At 34.4% G+C, this 18,395-nt stretch overlaps 1 protein-coding gene across 6 annotated transcripts in view; it reads right to left on the reverse strand.

The window, feature by feature from the left end:
- GPHN (gephyrin) overlaps positions 1–18,395 on the reverse strand; it is a 429,918-nt gene that overhangs the window by 119,122 nt on the left and 292,401 nt on the right. For all 6 annotated transcript variants that reach the window (XM_010962279.3, XM_010962275.3, XM_074365373.1 and 3 more), the window contains one exon: positions 12,907–12,949. In XM_010962279.3, coding sequence (XP_010960581.1) covers positions 12,907–12,949 — 43 coding nt within the window. The remainder of the gene's footprint in view (positions 1–12,906; positions 12,950–18,395) is intronic.

The following is an 18,395-nucleotide window of genomic DNA, read 5'->3' on the forward strand; positions in this document are numbered from 1 at the left end:
AACTAAAAATGTCAGTTTGTAGTTGGACAGCCCACACATTAGGTTGGGAAACCTGATGTATGAAGTGTCCAAGCAACACTTTGGATGGACTACTCACAAGTTCTCAAGTTTATCTTAGTCTAAACCTAACTCTATGCCTCTTCCAGGCCAGACTCCTACTTCTTAGATGTATTTATGTTATATCCCAAATTTGTGTACATATCTTTAATTTCACCAAGGATAATTTAGAATTATAGTGGCCACTTTGGGAAACTTTCATTATGAACAAAATTGTTTGATAGGTGATACAGGACCAAAAAGGAACAAAATTCCAAACATCTAATGGGCTGGATTTTTTGGATTGGTATGAGGAAATATCCAAAAGAAATTCAGATTCCAAAATTGCTTCAAGAAATTCCTTGGCCAAGGTAAAATAAAAACCTGAAAAATTTAAAATAATGCTTAGATCTTCCAAAATCACATCTTGAACCTAGTGGATTTTATCTTACTATTTCTCTTTCGCCATCCTATACTCTTCCATTTCCCTCTGCTCATCTCTCCCTCTGTTCCACTCCCCTTTCCTTTTGGCTGGCCAGAAATTTCCAAAGCTCAGTTACCTCTTAAAATATAACTTCCTCCAGAACAGAAAAACAAAATCCCCTTATGGTTGATTTTAAGCCCTGTTCTTCCTCTGAGGTGAGAGTCATCAATGACTTTCCAAAGCCTAGACAGGGTAGAATGAAACTTGCCGAGGAATTTGGAATAATTTTAAGAACATACCCAGGGCTTCCAGATTTGTAACAATTAGTTAATATTCAGTGGAAGCTTGAGATGCAGAACATTCCATGAGAAAGGCAGAAGAAGAATCTTAGGGTGACTTAGAAGAACCTAAATTGCATAGGAAACCAGAGGGTACAGAAAAGCTATAGAAGTTAGTCAAAGTCTTTTGGAGGCTATTCCCAAAGTCCTTCCTGAGAAAGTAGATTGGGCTTTGACTCCGTCTTACAAGCCCAGAAAGGATAAGAATATCAGAGACTTCAGGGATAGACTTTTTAACAGCACTCAGGAGTAGATCTTACAGCAGAGGAGACTCTTAACTCTCTCCTAGCTTTTTATAAACAGTCTTAAGCCAAAAACAGGGGATTTAGTATGCAAGCAAAACTAATATGGAAAACAATACCATTGTCAGAACTCAAGCATCTTGCTGAATATTTTAAGAGTCTTAGAACAAAAACAAAATAAAACTCAGAATAAATTGATAGCATTACAATTTCTACTAGGGTCAGTAAATCCCCAAAGGTAGAATATCTTGACAAAAACACTTACAGATAGTATATATAAAAATGACATTGGAAAAAGAACTATTTTGTGTTAGCTAAGAGGTTAAAGGAAAGAAAGAAACTGAGTTAAGGAGGTGGGGGCGGTTCTTTGTTTTCCCCTCAAATTCCCAGGGAGAAATTTCTCTTAATACTAAAGGACAACCTTGCAAAAAAATTTTTTTTAGTGATATAGAGGTATACATTATCAACCTTAAACTCTACCATGGTTATACAATCGCTCTCTTGGGGTAAAAAATTACTCATTAGTGGGTGTCTCTAATAATTCTTTTGATACTTTCATGACATTCCTAACTGTCATCCTTGGACATTTAACAAAAGAATATTCTTTCTTCCTCTATGATATCATACCTGCTAACTTGATAGGCAGGCTGTACTGTATAAATGGAATTGTTAGATTAAATATTTTCCTGATGGTTTCTTTCCTGAAATCCCTGATGATTCCCCTATTTGCAGTGAGATTACAGCTAATTTGGAAATTGCTTTACCAGTGCCTTTGTGTTTAAATCAACCCTAAATTGAAGATTTCAAGGAGATGCTAGACCTTTTTCATTCTGTGGGCAAAAATTCAATGACTATAGGGAGGATTACTATGGTTGCACTCAATAATATTCAAATCAAGTCGTCTAAACTTATTCCCCAAAGTGTGAAATACTCTTTTGAGCCAGAAGTTAAAGAAGCACTAAAATAAATAAGTAAAACTAACAGAGGAAAGATTCAACATATGTTGTACTAGTTCTTGTAACACTTGTATACTCCCAATCCAAAAGCTGAATGGGTGGGAATATGGATTTGTTTAACACCTCAGGCCCATAACAGAATAGTCATTTCCCACTTTCATGTAGTACCAATCTCTAAACCTATTTTATCTTCAGTGCCTCCTAAGGCTGCATATTTGACAGCGCAGATTTACGTTCTGCTTTTTTAAATGACCCTTTAGGTCAAAACAGTCAATATTTGTTTGCATTCTCCTGGGAAAATAAAAAATATACCTTGACTGTTACATTCCAAGGATTTACTGAAAAACTCTTCTACTTTTCACAAGTCCTCAGCCAGGACCTTAAGGACTTTATATTTCCCTGTGATTCTACTCTTGCTCAATATGTGGGTAACTTTTTGTTGTGTTCTAAAGATGGAGTGAGTGCTAAGACTGATTCTACCTACTTACTTTTTTTAACTCACAAAGAGGATAAAGTTTCCAAAGAAAAGTTACAATTTTGCCCAAGTAAAGTTCATTGTCTAGAACATGATTTATCTCACGAAGTAAATCTCTTATTCCCGAAAGAATATGGACTTTAATAAAACTTTCCCATGCCAGTAACTAAGAGATAATTAAAAGGATTCCCAAGTCTCACTGACTATTGCAGGAAATGAGTTCCCAAATTTTCTGAAATTGCTTTGCCAATATAAGACTTAACCAAGTCCTTAGAAAGTGAAACTTCTCTGGGCACAAAACATGAACAGGCCTTTTGTGAGTTAAAATGGGCTCTTCACTAACTTCTTATCCAATTATCATAAAACTTCATCCTTAGAATATGATCCTTTGCCAGAGGCAAATCTGCCCAAATTGCAGAACTCTGCAGCACACCAGAGGATTCATTTAGCTATTGGGTTAATACATGCACTGATCGTAGGTACACTTTGGGGTTATTCTATGATTTTGAAATGCTGTGGAAATAAGGAAGGGTTCTTGATCTCAGCAGGAATTCCAATTAAAAATGGTTAGTAATTTATAGAATTTTAAGTGCTCTAATGCTTCTTGAGGAAGTGGCTATTATAAAAATAGGAGCTCAAACAAAAGAATATGGAGGCTAAAGAAAATGTCTTAACTGGTCATCATGCCAGACAGCCCGCCCTCACTAAAATTATAGATGGTATATATAATACCCCAAGGGACCAAGTCTTTGATTTAAAAGCAAACAGAGTTCAAAGTCTCTATTACAGAATGCCAGTGATAAGCTCCAGAGTCAGAAAAGAGGTCCTGGGAGAAATCTGGGTATAAAATGCACTGCTGGCTATTTAGTAGCACTGAAGGACCTCAAATGGAATCTTGTTAAACTTTTACATGAAATTACCCACCAGTGAAAGAAGAAATTTGCAACTGTACCTAATAAACACTGATGGGAAAGCTTTACTCTCTCTCGTCTGTCACCAATATAATCCTGGTAAAACTATAAAGGTGGGACATGGACAAGTCTAAATCTCAGGGCCCCCTTAAAATCCTTCAAATGGATTTCATAAAACTCCTCTCTACAGTGGGTTCTGAATATGTCTTGGTCATTGTTTGCAAATAACTTGGGATGGTTTGAAGCCTTGCCTTGACAGAGGGCTACAACTTTAACAGTAGCAAAATATTTATGATTTTTGTGTTCCCAATCCAGGGAATTCTGACCTCTCTCTCTAATGATGAAGGCACCCACTTTATTGGGCCTATTGCTAAGGAGTCATGGAAAGCCCCACCATTCACTATGAAACTTTACCATCAATTTCACCTCCAATCTTCAGAAATAGTAGAGAAATCAAACATAAATCTGAAACAAATCAGCTAAACTCAAAGACTCTTGAACTTTCATGGCCTAAAGTATTGTATTTAATGCCAATGAGATTAAATCTTTCTGTGGTTCATCAACTCTTCCACACACTTCTAGGAATATCCCTTTGATTTTAAATCCCACACTACTTGCAAGCAGATGTGGCTAAATATTGCAAGGAATTATTCATGCTATACGTCAAGCCTTATAAACAGGTACGGGCAGTCTTTGCTCAACTCTATTCTAAACAACGCCTGCATGACCTAAAACGCAGAAAAGTGGTCTTTTGAAACAGACATCAGAGAAAGACAGCTGTGGAACCCCACTGGATCTTATCAAGTACAATTAACAAGTAGCACAGCAGTACAGTTCTAAAGGTCTGATCTTTGGATTCATGTCTTCCAAAGAGGCATAATCCATTCTTAAATTTGAAGATCTTAAGCAGAGGAGTTTTTAGAAATCCTCTAGAAGCAGACAATCCTCTGTAAGAGACATCTTCCAACCAAGACCTTTGACCACATGAGTGCAGGGAGCTTCTACCCAAGATCCACAGAACAAGGTGGCTGATTACCACACTTTTGTCTGTATTCTACTGTTCTTTATTTTCACTGTCATTTTCTTCCCTTTCTTCCCCTGGTTTAATGCTTCTTTTAACTATGTTATCTAATTGCCCTATTCTTAATATTGCACTTTGTTTGTATCCTTATCATTCATTGGTATGTGCCTAATAACTCGGCTGTTATTCACTTGTGAACTAGCTAGCTAAAGCACACAACAAAACTGGTTTTGCACTATACATTTTTCTTTGGTAGCTACCCAGATTCTTTTGGTTTCACTTCCTTGTAATGAATTCACTGGTTTCCTGGGTAACTGGATTCAACTATTAGATTTTTCTGACGACAAACTATATAACAGGCCAAAGAAATGGAAATCCAAACCCCTCTCTTGGGTCACATCTGGAAGACAAGGTTTTGATTCCACCAAAATAATACTCTTAAGATGTTTTTTTTGTTTTGGTGGGAACTAGCTTTTGTAACCAAACTTTAACAGAAATAGAACTTGTATGGGAACTAGGAAACAACAATGTATTATCTGGAGGCTGCCTCACTTTTATATACCTTACGATTAAGACACTATTTTTCTTTTGTTTCAGATGCACTAAATGGTCTCTACACTTTACATTTTATTGTATGGTGCAGAATTATTTTTGACAATTGGATCCAAAAGTTATAACATATCTGATTAGCATATGGGGGGATTTTGGTCCCAAATAGGTCATTGGGTGTCCTCCAATGACTAGTATTGGATTTGTAATACAAAAGCAAGCTGGCTACTACCTGCAGACTGGATAGGATCTTATTATCTTTATAAACTGATGTCTGTCTTCAGTAGAGTCCCCAACATCATCCAGAATCTATTTTAACCTATCAGTTTCTTTTCTAAGGAAAAAAAAATTGTTAGATAACAATTTTTTAAAAAGTAGGAAATTGGAGCTCAATTTAAAAATCAAAATTCTGATCACTCCAGAGAAATTCTTTCTCCCCCTATCAAGCCTCTTCAAGTTTTACAAGAGGCCCAGACAGTAGGCAGGGTGCTACATGCTATGATTCAGAGACTAGCAGATGAGTTAGATAATGCCACCAAGGGTAAAGAACTCCTCACTTGAAAGTTTCATGAAATTACAATGGCAGTGGCTCACCTACTTTAGATATAATATTGGCCCTTCAAGGAGAAATATGTGTGCTTTAGGGTAAGAACGTTGTTCTTACATGTCTGTAGACTTCTCTGGGATCATTCATATTACTAAAGAGATCAAGGAAGCAACAAAGGAGCAGGACATTAGGAAATTTGGTAAGTAACCCTATGTCTTGTTCTAAAGGCTCCTCAGATTGGCTTAAATTTTCCCCCCACTCTTATTGAGATATAATTGGCATGCAGCACTGTGTAAATTTAAGGTGTACAGCATAGTAATTCGACTTTCATATACTGTAAAATGGTTACCATAATAAGTTGAGTTAACATCCATCATCTTACATAGATACAAAAAAGAAAAAACTTTTTCTTTCTTGTGATGAAATCTTAGGTCTACTCTCTTAACAATTCTCAAATATGCTATACAGTAATGTTAACTATAGTCATCATATTGTATATTATAGTCCCAGTACTTATTTATCTTAGAACTGGAAGTTTGTATCTTTTGACCACCTTAATCGCTCCCAACCCATACCCCCTGCCTCTGGTAATAAATATGATCTCTTTTTCTGAGTTTGTTTGTTTGTTATGATTCCACATGTAAGTGAGAGCATACAGGATTTAACTTTCTCTGATTTATTTCACTTAACATAAATGCCCTCAAGGTCCATCCAGTTGTTGCAAATGGAAGAAATTCCTTCTTTTTCGTGGCTGAATAATATTCCATTGTGCATATGTGTGTGTGTGTGTGTGTATACATGACACAACTACTTTGTCTGTTCATCCACTGATGGACACCACTTCTTTCCACATCTTGGTTATGGTAAATAATACTGCTAGGAACATGGGATTTAGATATCTCTTCAACACAGTGTTTTATTCCTTTGGATATATTACTAGAAGTAGCATTGCTGGATTATACGGATGTTCTATTTTTAATTTTTTGAGAAACCTCCTACTGTTTTCCATGGTGGCTGCACCAATTTATAGTTCCACCAGCAGTACACAAAAGTTCCCTTTTCTTGACATCCTTGCCATCATTTGTCATCTCTTGTCTTTTTGGTGATAGCTATTCTAACAGGCTTGAGGGGATATCTCATTGTGGTTTTTGATTTGCATTTCCCTTATGATCAGTGATGTTAAGTGCCCTTTGCATGGACCTCTTGGCCATTTGTATATCTTCTTTGGAAAAATAACTATTCAGGTCCTTTTTTAACTAGATATTTCAAAAACTTAAAAAAAAAAACTGGAATATTTATTTATTTTTGCTATTGAGTTGTATGAATTCTTATATATTTTGATTATTAATACTTTATCAGGTATATGGTTTGCAAATATTTTTCCCATTCTGTAGGTTGTCTTTTCATTTTGTCAATAGTTTCCTTTGCTATGCAGCATCTTTTTAGTTTGATGTAGTCATACTTTGTTTTTGATTTTGCTGCTTGTCCTTTGGATATAATATCCAAAAAGTCATTGACAAGACCCAGGTAAATTAGTTTTTTTCTTGTATTTTCTCCTGGGAGGTTTATGGCTTCTGGTGTTACATTTAAGTCTTTAAGTCATTTTGAGGTAACTTCTGTGAGTGGTATAAGACAAGTGTCCAGTTTCATTCTTTTACATGTGAATATCCAATTTTCCCAGCACCATTTATTGAAGAGACTGTCTTTTCTCCATTGAATATTCTTGGTTCCCTTGTCAAATATTAATTGATCATATATGCATGGATTTATTTCTGGGCTCTTGTTTCTGTTCCATTGGTCCATGTGTCTGTTTTTATGCCAGAACCATACTGTTTGATTATTATAGCTTTATAATATAGCTTGAAATCAAGAAGTGTGATGCTTCCCATTTTGTTCTCCTTTCTCAGGAGAACCGATTTTTTTGTATGTTAATTTTACATTCTGCAATTTTACTGAATTTATTGATCAGTTTTTTTTTTTTTGGTGAAGTCTTTAGGATTCTCTCTCTATAAAAATTGTATCATCTGCAAATATAGACTATTTTACTTGTTCCTTTCTAATTCTGATGCTTTTTATTTCTTTTTCTTGCCTGATTGCTCTGCCTAGGACTTCTAGTAATATGTTAAATAGGAATGGTGAGAGTGGCTACCCTTGTCTTGTTCCTGATCTTAGAAGAAAAGCTTTCAACCTTTCACCATTGACTATGCTGTTAGCTGTGGGCTTATCACATATGGCCTGTATTATGTTGAGGTACATTCTATACTTAACTTGTTAGGAGTTTTTTATCTTGAGCAAATGTTGAATTTTTTTTGCAAATGCTTTTTGGTGTCTATTGAGATGATCATATAATTTTTTTCCTTCATCTTATTAATGTGATGCATCACACTTCTTTATTTGCATATATTGACCTGTCCTTGATCCCAGGGACAAATCTCACATGATCATAGTGAGTGATCTTTTTAATATACTGTTGAATTCAGCTGAATTCATCTGCTAGTATTATATTGGGAGTTTTTGCATCTATATTCCTTAGGGATATTGACCTGTAGTTTTCTTTTCCTGTGGTGTCTTTTTCTGACTTTGTTACCAGGGTAATGCTGGCCTTATAAAATGAGTTTGGAAGTGTTCTCTCTTCTGTTTTTCGAAGAGGTTGAGAAGGATTGGTGTTAATTCTTTAAGTATTTGGTGACATTCATCAATGAAGAGATCTGGTCCTGGCTTTTATTTGCTGGGGGATTTTTGATTACTGATTCAATCTTCTTACTAGTATTTGGTCTGTTCAGATTTTCTATTTCTTCCTGATTCAGTCTTCGCAGATTGTATATTTCTAGGAGTTTTTCTATTTTTTCTTGGTTGTCCAGTTTCTTGGCATATAGTTGCTCTTGGCTTAATTTTCCTTTTTTCTGTGTTTCCTATGTTAATCTTTTTTTTTTTTTATTAAAAATTTTTTACTTAAGTATAGTTGATTTAAAATGTTGTTAGTTTCTAGTGTATAGCATATTGATTCAGTTACACATTTATATTCTTTTCCATATTTATTATTATAGGTTATTACAAGATATTGAATACAGTTTCCTGTGCTATACTGTAGGACCTTGTTGTTTATCTATTTTATATATAGTAGTTAATATCTGCAAATCCCAGACTCCTAATTTATCCCCCTCCTTTCCACCCTGGTAACTGTAAGTTTGTTTTCTATGTCTGAGTCTGCTTCTGCTTTGTAAATAAGTTCATTTTTATCATGTTTTAGATTCCACATATAAGTGATGCCATATGGTGTTTTTCTTTCTCGTCTGGCTTACTTCACTTAGAATGACAATCTCCAGGACCATCCATGTTGCTGCAAATGGCATTATTCTTTTTTATGGCTGAGTAGTATTCCTGTGTGTGTGTGTGTGTGTGTGTGTCTGTGTGTGTGTCTGTGTGTACACCACTTCCTCTTTATCCAGTCATCTGTTGGTGGTTATTTAAGTTGCTTCCATGTCTTGGCTATTGTAAATAGTGCTGCTATGAACAATGAGGTGTGCATACTTTTTGAATTAGATATAAATGCCCAGGAGTGGTATTGCTGGATCAGATGGTAACTCTATCTTTAGTTTTTTAAGGAATCTCCATACTGTTTTCCATAGTGGCTGCACCATATTACATGCCCACCAATAGTGTAGAAGGGTTCCCTTTTCTCTACACCCTCATCAGCATTTATCGTATGGGGACTTTTTCTTTTTTTAACAATGGACATTCTGACTGGAATGAGATGGTACCTCACTGCAGTTTTTGATTTGCATTTCTCTAACAATTAGTGATGTTGAGAATCTTTTCATGTGCCTCTTGGCCATCTTTGTCTTCCCTGGAGAAATGTCTGCTTAGGTCTTCCAACCATTTTTTGATTGGGTTGTTTTTTTTTTGTTATTGAGTTGTATGAGCTTTTTGTATATTCTGGAAAGTAAGCCTTTGTCAGTTGCATCATCTGCAAATACTTCCTCCCATTCTGTAGGCTGTCTTCTTGCTTTGTTTATAGTTTCCTTTGCTGTGCAAAAGCTTGTATGTTTAGTTAGGTTCCATTTGTTTATTTTTGCTTTTATTTCTATTGCCTTGGTAGACTGATTTAGGAGAACACTGCTACAATTCATGTGAGAGAATGTTTTGCTTATGTTTTCTTCTAGGAGGTTTATAGTGTCCTGCCTTATGTTTAAGTCTTTAAGCCATTTTGAGTTTATTTTTGTGTATGGTGTGAGGGAGTGTTCTAATCTCATTGATTTACTTCACTGATTTACAGTGGCTGTCCAGCTTTCCCAACACAACTTGCTGAAGAGACTGTCTCTTCTTCACTGTATGCTACTGTGTCCTTTGTCAAGATTAACTGACTGTAAGTATGTGAGTTTATTTCTGGGCTTTCTAGTCTGTTCCACTGATCCATAATGCTTGGCTTAATTTTGGACAGTCCTAAATGCTTCTATACAACTGCTGTCCTTTTAAACAGTTCAATAAGGGATCATCCAACAACAACAAATACAGGAAAATGTGACATTTATGAAGGCCAAAAAACATCACTAGTTGACATAATTTTGTGATTCCTTAAGTAGGGGTGAATGCCAGAATTGATTGACTCATCACATCCTCAGATGTTCATGGTCTGTATTTCAGCTCAGGCTGAAAACTGACGCAGGGAATTCTGATACCTGAAACCATCTATAATTACACAGCTTACTGTCTTCATTAGCATATTACTATTCCATCGTAATTTTCCAAAGTGTAATTTTACCATTACAGAAAATGCTTCTTTGGGAGATATAAGTTGTAAATAACTTTATTGCTTATTGCAGAAACTTCTTAAATAGAAAGAATCAAGAAAAAAAAAAAAAACCCAGAAAAAACTGTTAACACACTGATTCTCAGAACTCCTCACTTTACAATGTCCATGATTCCTAAATGATTATATTATGATTCCTATTTAATTCTAATCAAACCCCCACAATAAAAGATCTGCTTTAAATCAAACTCCAAAATCGCAAATATATCCTGAGTTTGCCCTCCCCTTTCTGAGACTCTGAGACTTTGTTGAAATGGCATTCTTCCTTATCAGAGTAAGAATAAACTCCGCTTTTCATCAACAGGTTGTTTTAACGACAGTTTTGAGGAGCTAAAGGAAAGTTATTTCCTACTTGGACAAAATTACCAAAGTTAACTTTCTTGGACAATTCTGGACAAACTCTGTTAGGTTTTAATTCTTCATTCTCTAGGATCCACTGATCTTTGTTTTGACACATTTTTTGATATGCTAAAAAAAGTTGATCATAGTGTTCTTTATGCTAGCTACATTTTGGAAGTGTTTTACTTGAGGATAGTTCAGTAAATAAACAACCAAACAAAAAAAGATTAAAATAGAAGGAACAATAGAGGGTATACAAGAAGGATTGCCTAAGGGGAACTCAGAGAAGCCATCACAGAGGACATCATACTTGAACTGAGTCTGGAAGGATAAGCAAGAGTTTCCTAGGAAAATAAGGGGAATGGATATTTTATGCAGTGATGGAAAGGGTCCAAAGGAATAGAGGCAGGACAGCATTGAGAGAATGGGGAACTGCCAATAGAGTTTATATGACTGCAATATAGTATTACATGGCAAAGGAAGAAGAAAAGAAAGATAAAAGTAGACTAACTAAGCAATGAAATTAAGAAGTTCAGAGGTAGAACAGCTCATGGTGATGAAAAAGTCCTGGGCAAGGCTATGGGTATTAGTATAAGTTACGAAAGGCCTGTTGAGAGGAAAGACCTTAAATTATAGAATTCACAGAACTAAGAGGCTTCAATGCTGGAAGGGCTCTCCACATGGATCTAAATGACTATATGGATCATCTATGTGACTATTTCAACCTAAGAAAACATGATCAGAAAAACCTGGACCATAATGTCATAATGTCCATCCAAAGTGATTAACAGCCAGTAAGCCAGTAAGAACACAACTAAAATTAAAGTGGTTTCTAACAGCACAAAGATTAGAAGTAAAGAAGATTTCAAAGAAATCTAGTAAGAAATTATTTTTGTTCCTAATCACCATAATCACTATCAATAATCCATCATTACCTCAGGATCAACAATAAATGGAAATCATATGGTAATCATCAAAAATGCCATTTTCAAAGTTTATTTATTTCTATTGTTCTATTTTAGTGAATATTCAATCATCACTTCCCTGACTCTTAGGTTTCTCAACCTTAAGGCTTACGAAGGTATAATAGGACTTTACCTCTCTTATAACTGAAGAGCCTTCATCGGATTCACATGTCTGTCAGATATGAAAACTCACAAAACTAATAAACAAGTTAAACATGCCTCTTTGCATTTATTTTTATGTAACTCTGATATACACGTCCGGGAGAAACAACTGCAGTGTGCTGGCCTAACAAATCAAGGGTTTCCAAGCTAAGGTCACAGATTCACAACACAGAGACGGGAAAATTTTACATTAAAGAAAGTAAAAAGAAACACATTTTTACCTATTTGAAGTTCTCCAATTAGTCTTTTGATTGTTAAATAATACATTGTGCTAGAAATAGAAATCATTCCATTTACTAAAGCTCCTAGTGGTGTATCTAATACCTATTTCAGCATGATCCTCCCATACGTCTTCTCTTGATTAAGATCAGGAATAAGATGAGATGATACCATTAATATTAAGTGACAGAGAACAATATTTTAAAAATTAGCATTTATACAGCACTTTTCTCTTAGGATCTCAAGGTTTTTAAGGTACAATCTCTGATCTTAACATCATTTCAAGGATACAGGTAAGAAAAAGCTATTTATAGTTCCTTTTTATAAGACACGAAAATGAATAATACACAAAGTTAAATGACTTCCACACAGATGCTGTTAGTGATAAAACAGAAAAATAAAATTAAGATTTTTTCATCCTTGCTTAAGGGTACTATGCTGTAAAAACATGCTGCCTGTAAAGAAAAGGCCCTTTAGGAATTCATATTCACAAAATGACTATGATGAACCCTCTTAGGAGTCTTTATTTATTTATTTTTTGTAATTAGATTCCTTTAGTGGAGTTACATTATTATTACTTTCAGTTAGTCTGTTTTCAAATTACTTTTTGGCAGTAAGGTGATTTATAAGAGGTTCTCATCTTAGAGTCACAGGAGCTCACTACTACCCTAACTAGTAGTGATATCAAAGTTCTGATGTCAGCATGCAAAGACAACTGGGATAGGGGAAATACTTATTAACATATTGATAATAATATATTTCGAAGGCAAAAGCTCTAACAGTCATATTTTTGATATACACTTTCCCCATTGCTCATCTTCATTCTTTTACCAAAATGCCATTTTTAGCTCTCTTTTCTGTTGTACCAGAAATTCTAATCCAGTAGTCCATCTAAAATAATGACATACTTACTGGCTCTGAGAATGTTCTCCTTGCTGCTGCACCTGGACTGGACCTGCAGAGAGAGCATAAACTCAGTAATTTAGGGCTCATAACATAGCCAGGCAGATATGTATGCATATTTAATGGGCAAACTTCTGAGGTCTAGGAGCAAAGGCTTTATGTATCTCTGATATCATAACATATTAATAAAAATGTTATTTATTCCACATATTTTAAATTTATCCTTTCTGTACTTTAAAGAAAGGACTGATTTCTAGAAAAGAAACTGGAGACCCAATATCATAAATGGGACAAAGGTAAAACCAAAGGCATTTTTTATTGTTGTGTATTTGAAATTAGTATATGGGAAAAAATTCAAGTTATCACATATTCAGTTATGAGTTCAGATCTAGAATAATAAAGGCACTGTGCGTATCTCTTGACTAAAATAATAATGCAATTCAAGTAACAAAGTTGTAATCAAATATTCCACAGCAGTCATTTTTAGTTACATGTGTTAGTAAGGGGAAATGAGAAATCCTCATATACAATACTTACATGTGATTCTAATGATCTTTGTTATTTACTGAATATAGTAATTGATTACAATTATAATATTAGTTATGAAGGGTGTTTCCAGTGGAAATCAATGAAATGCAGATCATTTATTTATCAGTTCTTAGGTATATAGTTATCAATTAGAAACTAATGCTCTGATTCAAATATTTTAGGTCAAAGTGGAACATTGTTTTAAATGTTGCAAAACTGATGAATTCAAGGACCATGTTGGATGGCATTAATACTTGTTAATTTCACAGGAAACTGTATTTACACTCCACACCTCTTCTTCCCACTCCGCAGCAGCTTGCCCCAAATGGATATATACACAACAAATTAATTTCTATTGCTTAAGACAATCTATTATTGTAATGAAACAAATTATGAAAGGAATGTTGCAACTTAGGGTGGGTTATGGTTGTCCTTCCCTGAAAAAAACAGTTGTTAATGTTTAAAGAAACAACAACAATAATAAAAAAGGCACAAACATACACACGAGAAAAACACACACACCAAAAAAAGAAAAAAAAAAAAAAGGGAAAAATAATTCCAGATGTTTAAGTTATTCTCTTTTGGCCCAGATTGTTTAATCAGTTTGAAATACACTAAAATGAAGAAGCTAATCTGGAAGATACTATTCTTTTACTTAAAGTTTTATTGAAGAACAATTCTGGACCAAATGGGAAAGAAATTAATGACTACTTAAAGAAAACAATACAAGAAGGAAGACACGAGAGCAAGGAAAAGAAAAAGAAGAGAGAGAGAGGTTTGAGGAAGTGGGGGTAAATCTAGAAGATAGAAAAAGTATGGCCTTATAGAAGAGGATAATATGTAACATATGTAAATATGTTCTGCTATTTCTTATTGAAAATTCATACTAAGAGGGTAAAGAGTGACAAATGAACTTGCTGCAAAATAAACAGGCAAGTTGGCATACCATGAAATGAAAATAAGTGTAACTATACCACTACAGCCTTAAAGGAGAAAAGAAACAAACACTAATAGACAAATTAATAAAACAAGCTGAATAAAGAGATAAACTACGTTTTAAAAAAGCGATTCAAAGAACACAAGAGAAAGCTAAAAGAGAGAAAAATCTGGGAGAGAGAAGGAAAAGAAAAGGGAAAATGTTGAAAGACAAAAACAGAGCTCAAAGAAGTCAAATGGAAGTCAAGAAAGTCTTCAACAAGATGTAGAAACAGAAGGAGCCCAAACCCATAGCGCAAAGCAATGTTTGCGAATGGAAAGCAGCTCCTTTGATCAGTAATAGTTACTCTTAAGTCGTAGCCTCTATTCCTCCAGAGTTCATCTTTAAGCCCTTCCAATCTAGAGTGGAGCTAGTGTATGGATAGAAACAAGAGATTTACAATGAACAGAACAGTTCAGATGAGTAGTTCAAATTGTCTCATCAAATGTTTCAACAGATTTGTATAATGTCTAAATGGAAATGGAGGTGAAGTACTACTTGGCTTTATCAAAAAAAAAGCAAACCAAACCAAAACCACAATAAAAAAAACCCTCTCCTTTCCTTAGGTGGTTTAAAAAAATAACAAAAAATTCATTCATAGCATGAATTTAATAAAGAAACCCAAGTCCTGCTTTGTGGCATCTCAGTTTAGTATTAAATATTTCAAATAGTTTTGGAAGAGAAATTTGCATGATGAGAAGTATTCAATATTTTGATTCTGTGTATTTGTCTAAGTTCACAAATTGCCAACATCAGTATAACCAATGCTTTCTCATTTACAGTATATTGGCTATTTGACCCAGATTTGAGGGAAATCACTTTTAAAAATCAACAATTAAATGAACTACTTTACTTCAGTGATCTTGAGTATACATTAAAAATTGAGGAAATTAATTTTAAAAAATTTAATACTTATGTATGCAGTGGATGTCCCTCTGTCTTGTACCATGAAATGGATCATCTTTATAATATTTACTTAATTTTATAAAATCCCAATATGAAGATCTTCACTAACTCAAAATATAATGAGATTTACCTCAAAGAATAAAGTTGAGAAACAACTATTGTTCTTGTTCTCACAATGTGGATTATAAATAAGATAACACAGGTCTGTCTCAAGATTTATGGTTTGTTGTTCTTCTTTATCTTACTCAATTTTCAGGGATTAAAAATGAAAGGTATGGTGTTGGATTATCTGTTACTTTATTCTTTTTTATTATGTTATACTATAATTAACACCTGACTTTATGATGTTGACAATTAATTTCCCTTTAAATTGGAATCAAAACTAAAATAATACGTAGAAACAGTATATTATATTTAAAGTCAATGGAGGAAATAAAAAAACACAAGAGATTTACTGGAAATATAGGTATTCATTTACTAATCAAGACTGCTTTCAGACAGCAAATAATTCATTTAATTCATTTCAACATGTGTTTACATGTATAATATAATTTTTGGTGAAGATCACATTGTCCATTAAGAAATCTTAAGCCGTGAAACAGAAAACAAAAGGGGGGAGAGCACGTAATAAATGGTAAAGAAAAAAAGTGAAAATGCTTTAAACAAAGCTGAGAAAATTTTAACAAACAACCACAATCTTTAGATACAGTTAGAGAAGTGACTTACCTTATGCTTAGGTCATAACAAGAATAGCACAGTGTTTTAAGTCAGCTCTTCATTATGGGAGGTACAATTGAAAGCCATAAGTTATAATAACATGAATTGCTACACAGAAATGAAGACTTTTTCAGCCCAACATGAAAAGCTAACTCTTAATGGGAGAACATTTCAACTTATGTTTAATGCAACATGAAGAACATTTGAGGTGTAAACATCAACACATGAATCTCACACCAATAAGAAACACATGAATCTCACACCAATAAGAGAGATAGTCCAATCTCTCAGGAACACAGAAGATTTAATCTGTGACCATAATTCGTGACACATAAGGGAAGGCACATCACTCTAACGTTGAAAGACGCATGCATAATGCATAACCATCCAGTGACAGCTGCCACCCCCAACCCCCATCCCACTTGTACACACACAAAGCCCACTAAGATACAGGGAAAGAATGTAGTGCCAAGCTGTTATGAAGAAAAGCAGGACACACGGAAGCGCAGCAGTGGTCATGTGATTTGAGAGGTGTTCTTCCCTTAAACCATCCCATCACCATGCTTATTTTAAAGAAGCCAGGAAAAGACCCCCTTCAATGCTGCAGTAGCTACGAGCCCCCAGCTTGAAGCTAGTGTGTGGAATTTTGATCACCGTTCCCTGCGATGTCAGGGGCTCTCCAGTGGAAGCCAGATGTGTAACACCAGTTAGTGGGGTACAAATGTGTGAGCAACAAACATCCTTTCCCTTCTGTGTATCACAGAAGTGAGGGAGGAGAGAAACAAATAAAGTAAAACCCATGTTAAGAATAGGTTCATAACAATATAAAGATGTATAAATATTAAAATGGAGATTACATTTGATTACAAGTTAATACAACTCAGGTTTCATAAAAACTGCCTCTATTTTGCTGCTCACCAGGCTGACTTGTATTCTTTTGCCTTGTAAATACTTGGAATAAATCTACACAACGTGGCTCATATTGAACGATTCTGAGCAGTTGGTCAGATGGGGGTCAGTCAAGAACAAAAGTCGTCATCTTCTTTGATGGATATTAAGAAAGCCCTGTTTATTTTTAGTATGATTTTACTGGCTGGCAGTTACATTTTAAATTAAAAATTAAGCTTCTGTATATCACTTATTTATGTAATCTGATCAATTCTATGGCAATAGTTTGGTTTAAATTTTAATCTTTTTACATTTTAGAAAGCAAGTAAGAAAGACTACTTACATAGAAATTGTTAGTAAGTTTCCTGTGTACTTTTCTCTACTGGTTATAAAACTTATTTAAAATGGGGCTGTTCCTGTCAATAACAGGGTCATAGGAGCTCATTAGAAAAAATTTCAACTTTGGTTTTCTATTATTGATAATAGTAGTTAACTTGATCTGTTTTATTTTTTGTATAAGATGAGTTTTGATTCATGTGTGGCATGCAATTTAGTTAGCAGATTGCTTAAAAATCATTTACTTACATTACCATTTTCTCTCCCTCATCCTATTCTTAGCAGGCCAGAATATCTTGACCTTCCCTTTAGCATGTCTTTCTTATTTAGGGCTCTAGGCTGTTCTTTAATATACGTATCAGTGATTTTAGGCTATAAATATGGAAACATATGTCAGTAGTTGTTATGATCAGTGGAGTCACTGACAGCTGTGAAATAATTCTGTAATTATATACCTTCCTCATAACTTCCTCATCAGCTCAAAATGGAGGCAAATTCTTATTTTTGATGGGAAGAAAAATAATTCATGTACAGTATTTTTCAATAGAGATTGACCAAAACTTTTTGAAAATGTCAGCCATTCAGCCACATATACTGGTAGAAACAAAGCCATGTACTCTAAGGCATGGAACAAAGTCTGAACTAGCTCCCCTAGAATATTCCTTGTACTCTTGAACTTTTAGACCTTAGACAATCTGTTCCCTCTCCCTGGAATACCCTGTTGTTTGTTTTCTGATCCAAATACTATTTGTCCTTTAAGATCCAGATTAAATTGTATTTGTTGCAAAAAAAAATTCCATTTCCTCAATCAGAAATAATCTCTTCTTTCTTTGAACTCTTTTAATAGCCTTACTGAGATACAATTTACCTACTATACAATTCACTCATTTTAAGCATACATTTGATGGTTTTTAATAAATATATGTGATTGTGCAACCACTGGTACAATGCAGTTTTAGGTTTACCTACATTCTTAAAATCTCTTAATTGAAGTTCTACTGTAAGAGTTACCACAGTTACTCATACTCTAATTATTGATGTGGGTCCCCAAATATGAAACCTGCAAGTTCTTGGGGAAGTGATCATGACTTTAATTCTCTTTATATTTCTTACTATGTTAAATATAGTGCTTTGTACAGAGTAAACA

The sequence above is a fragment of the Camelus bactrianus genome, chromosome 6 (assembly GCF_048773025.1).
Source record: "Camelus bactrianus isolate YW-2024 breed Bactrian camel chromosome 6, ASM4877302v1, whole genome shotgun sequence".
In the NCBI taxonomy this organism is placed as follows: Eukaryota; Metazoa; Chordata; class Mammalia; order Artiodactyla; family Camelidae; genus Camelus; species Camelus bactrianus.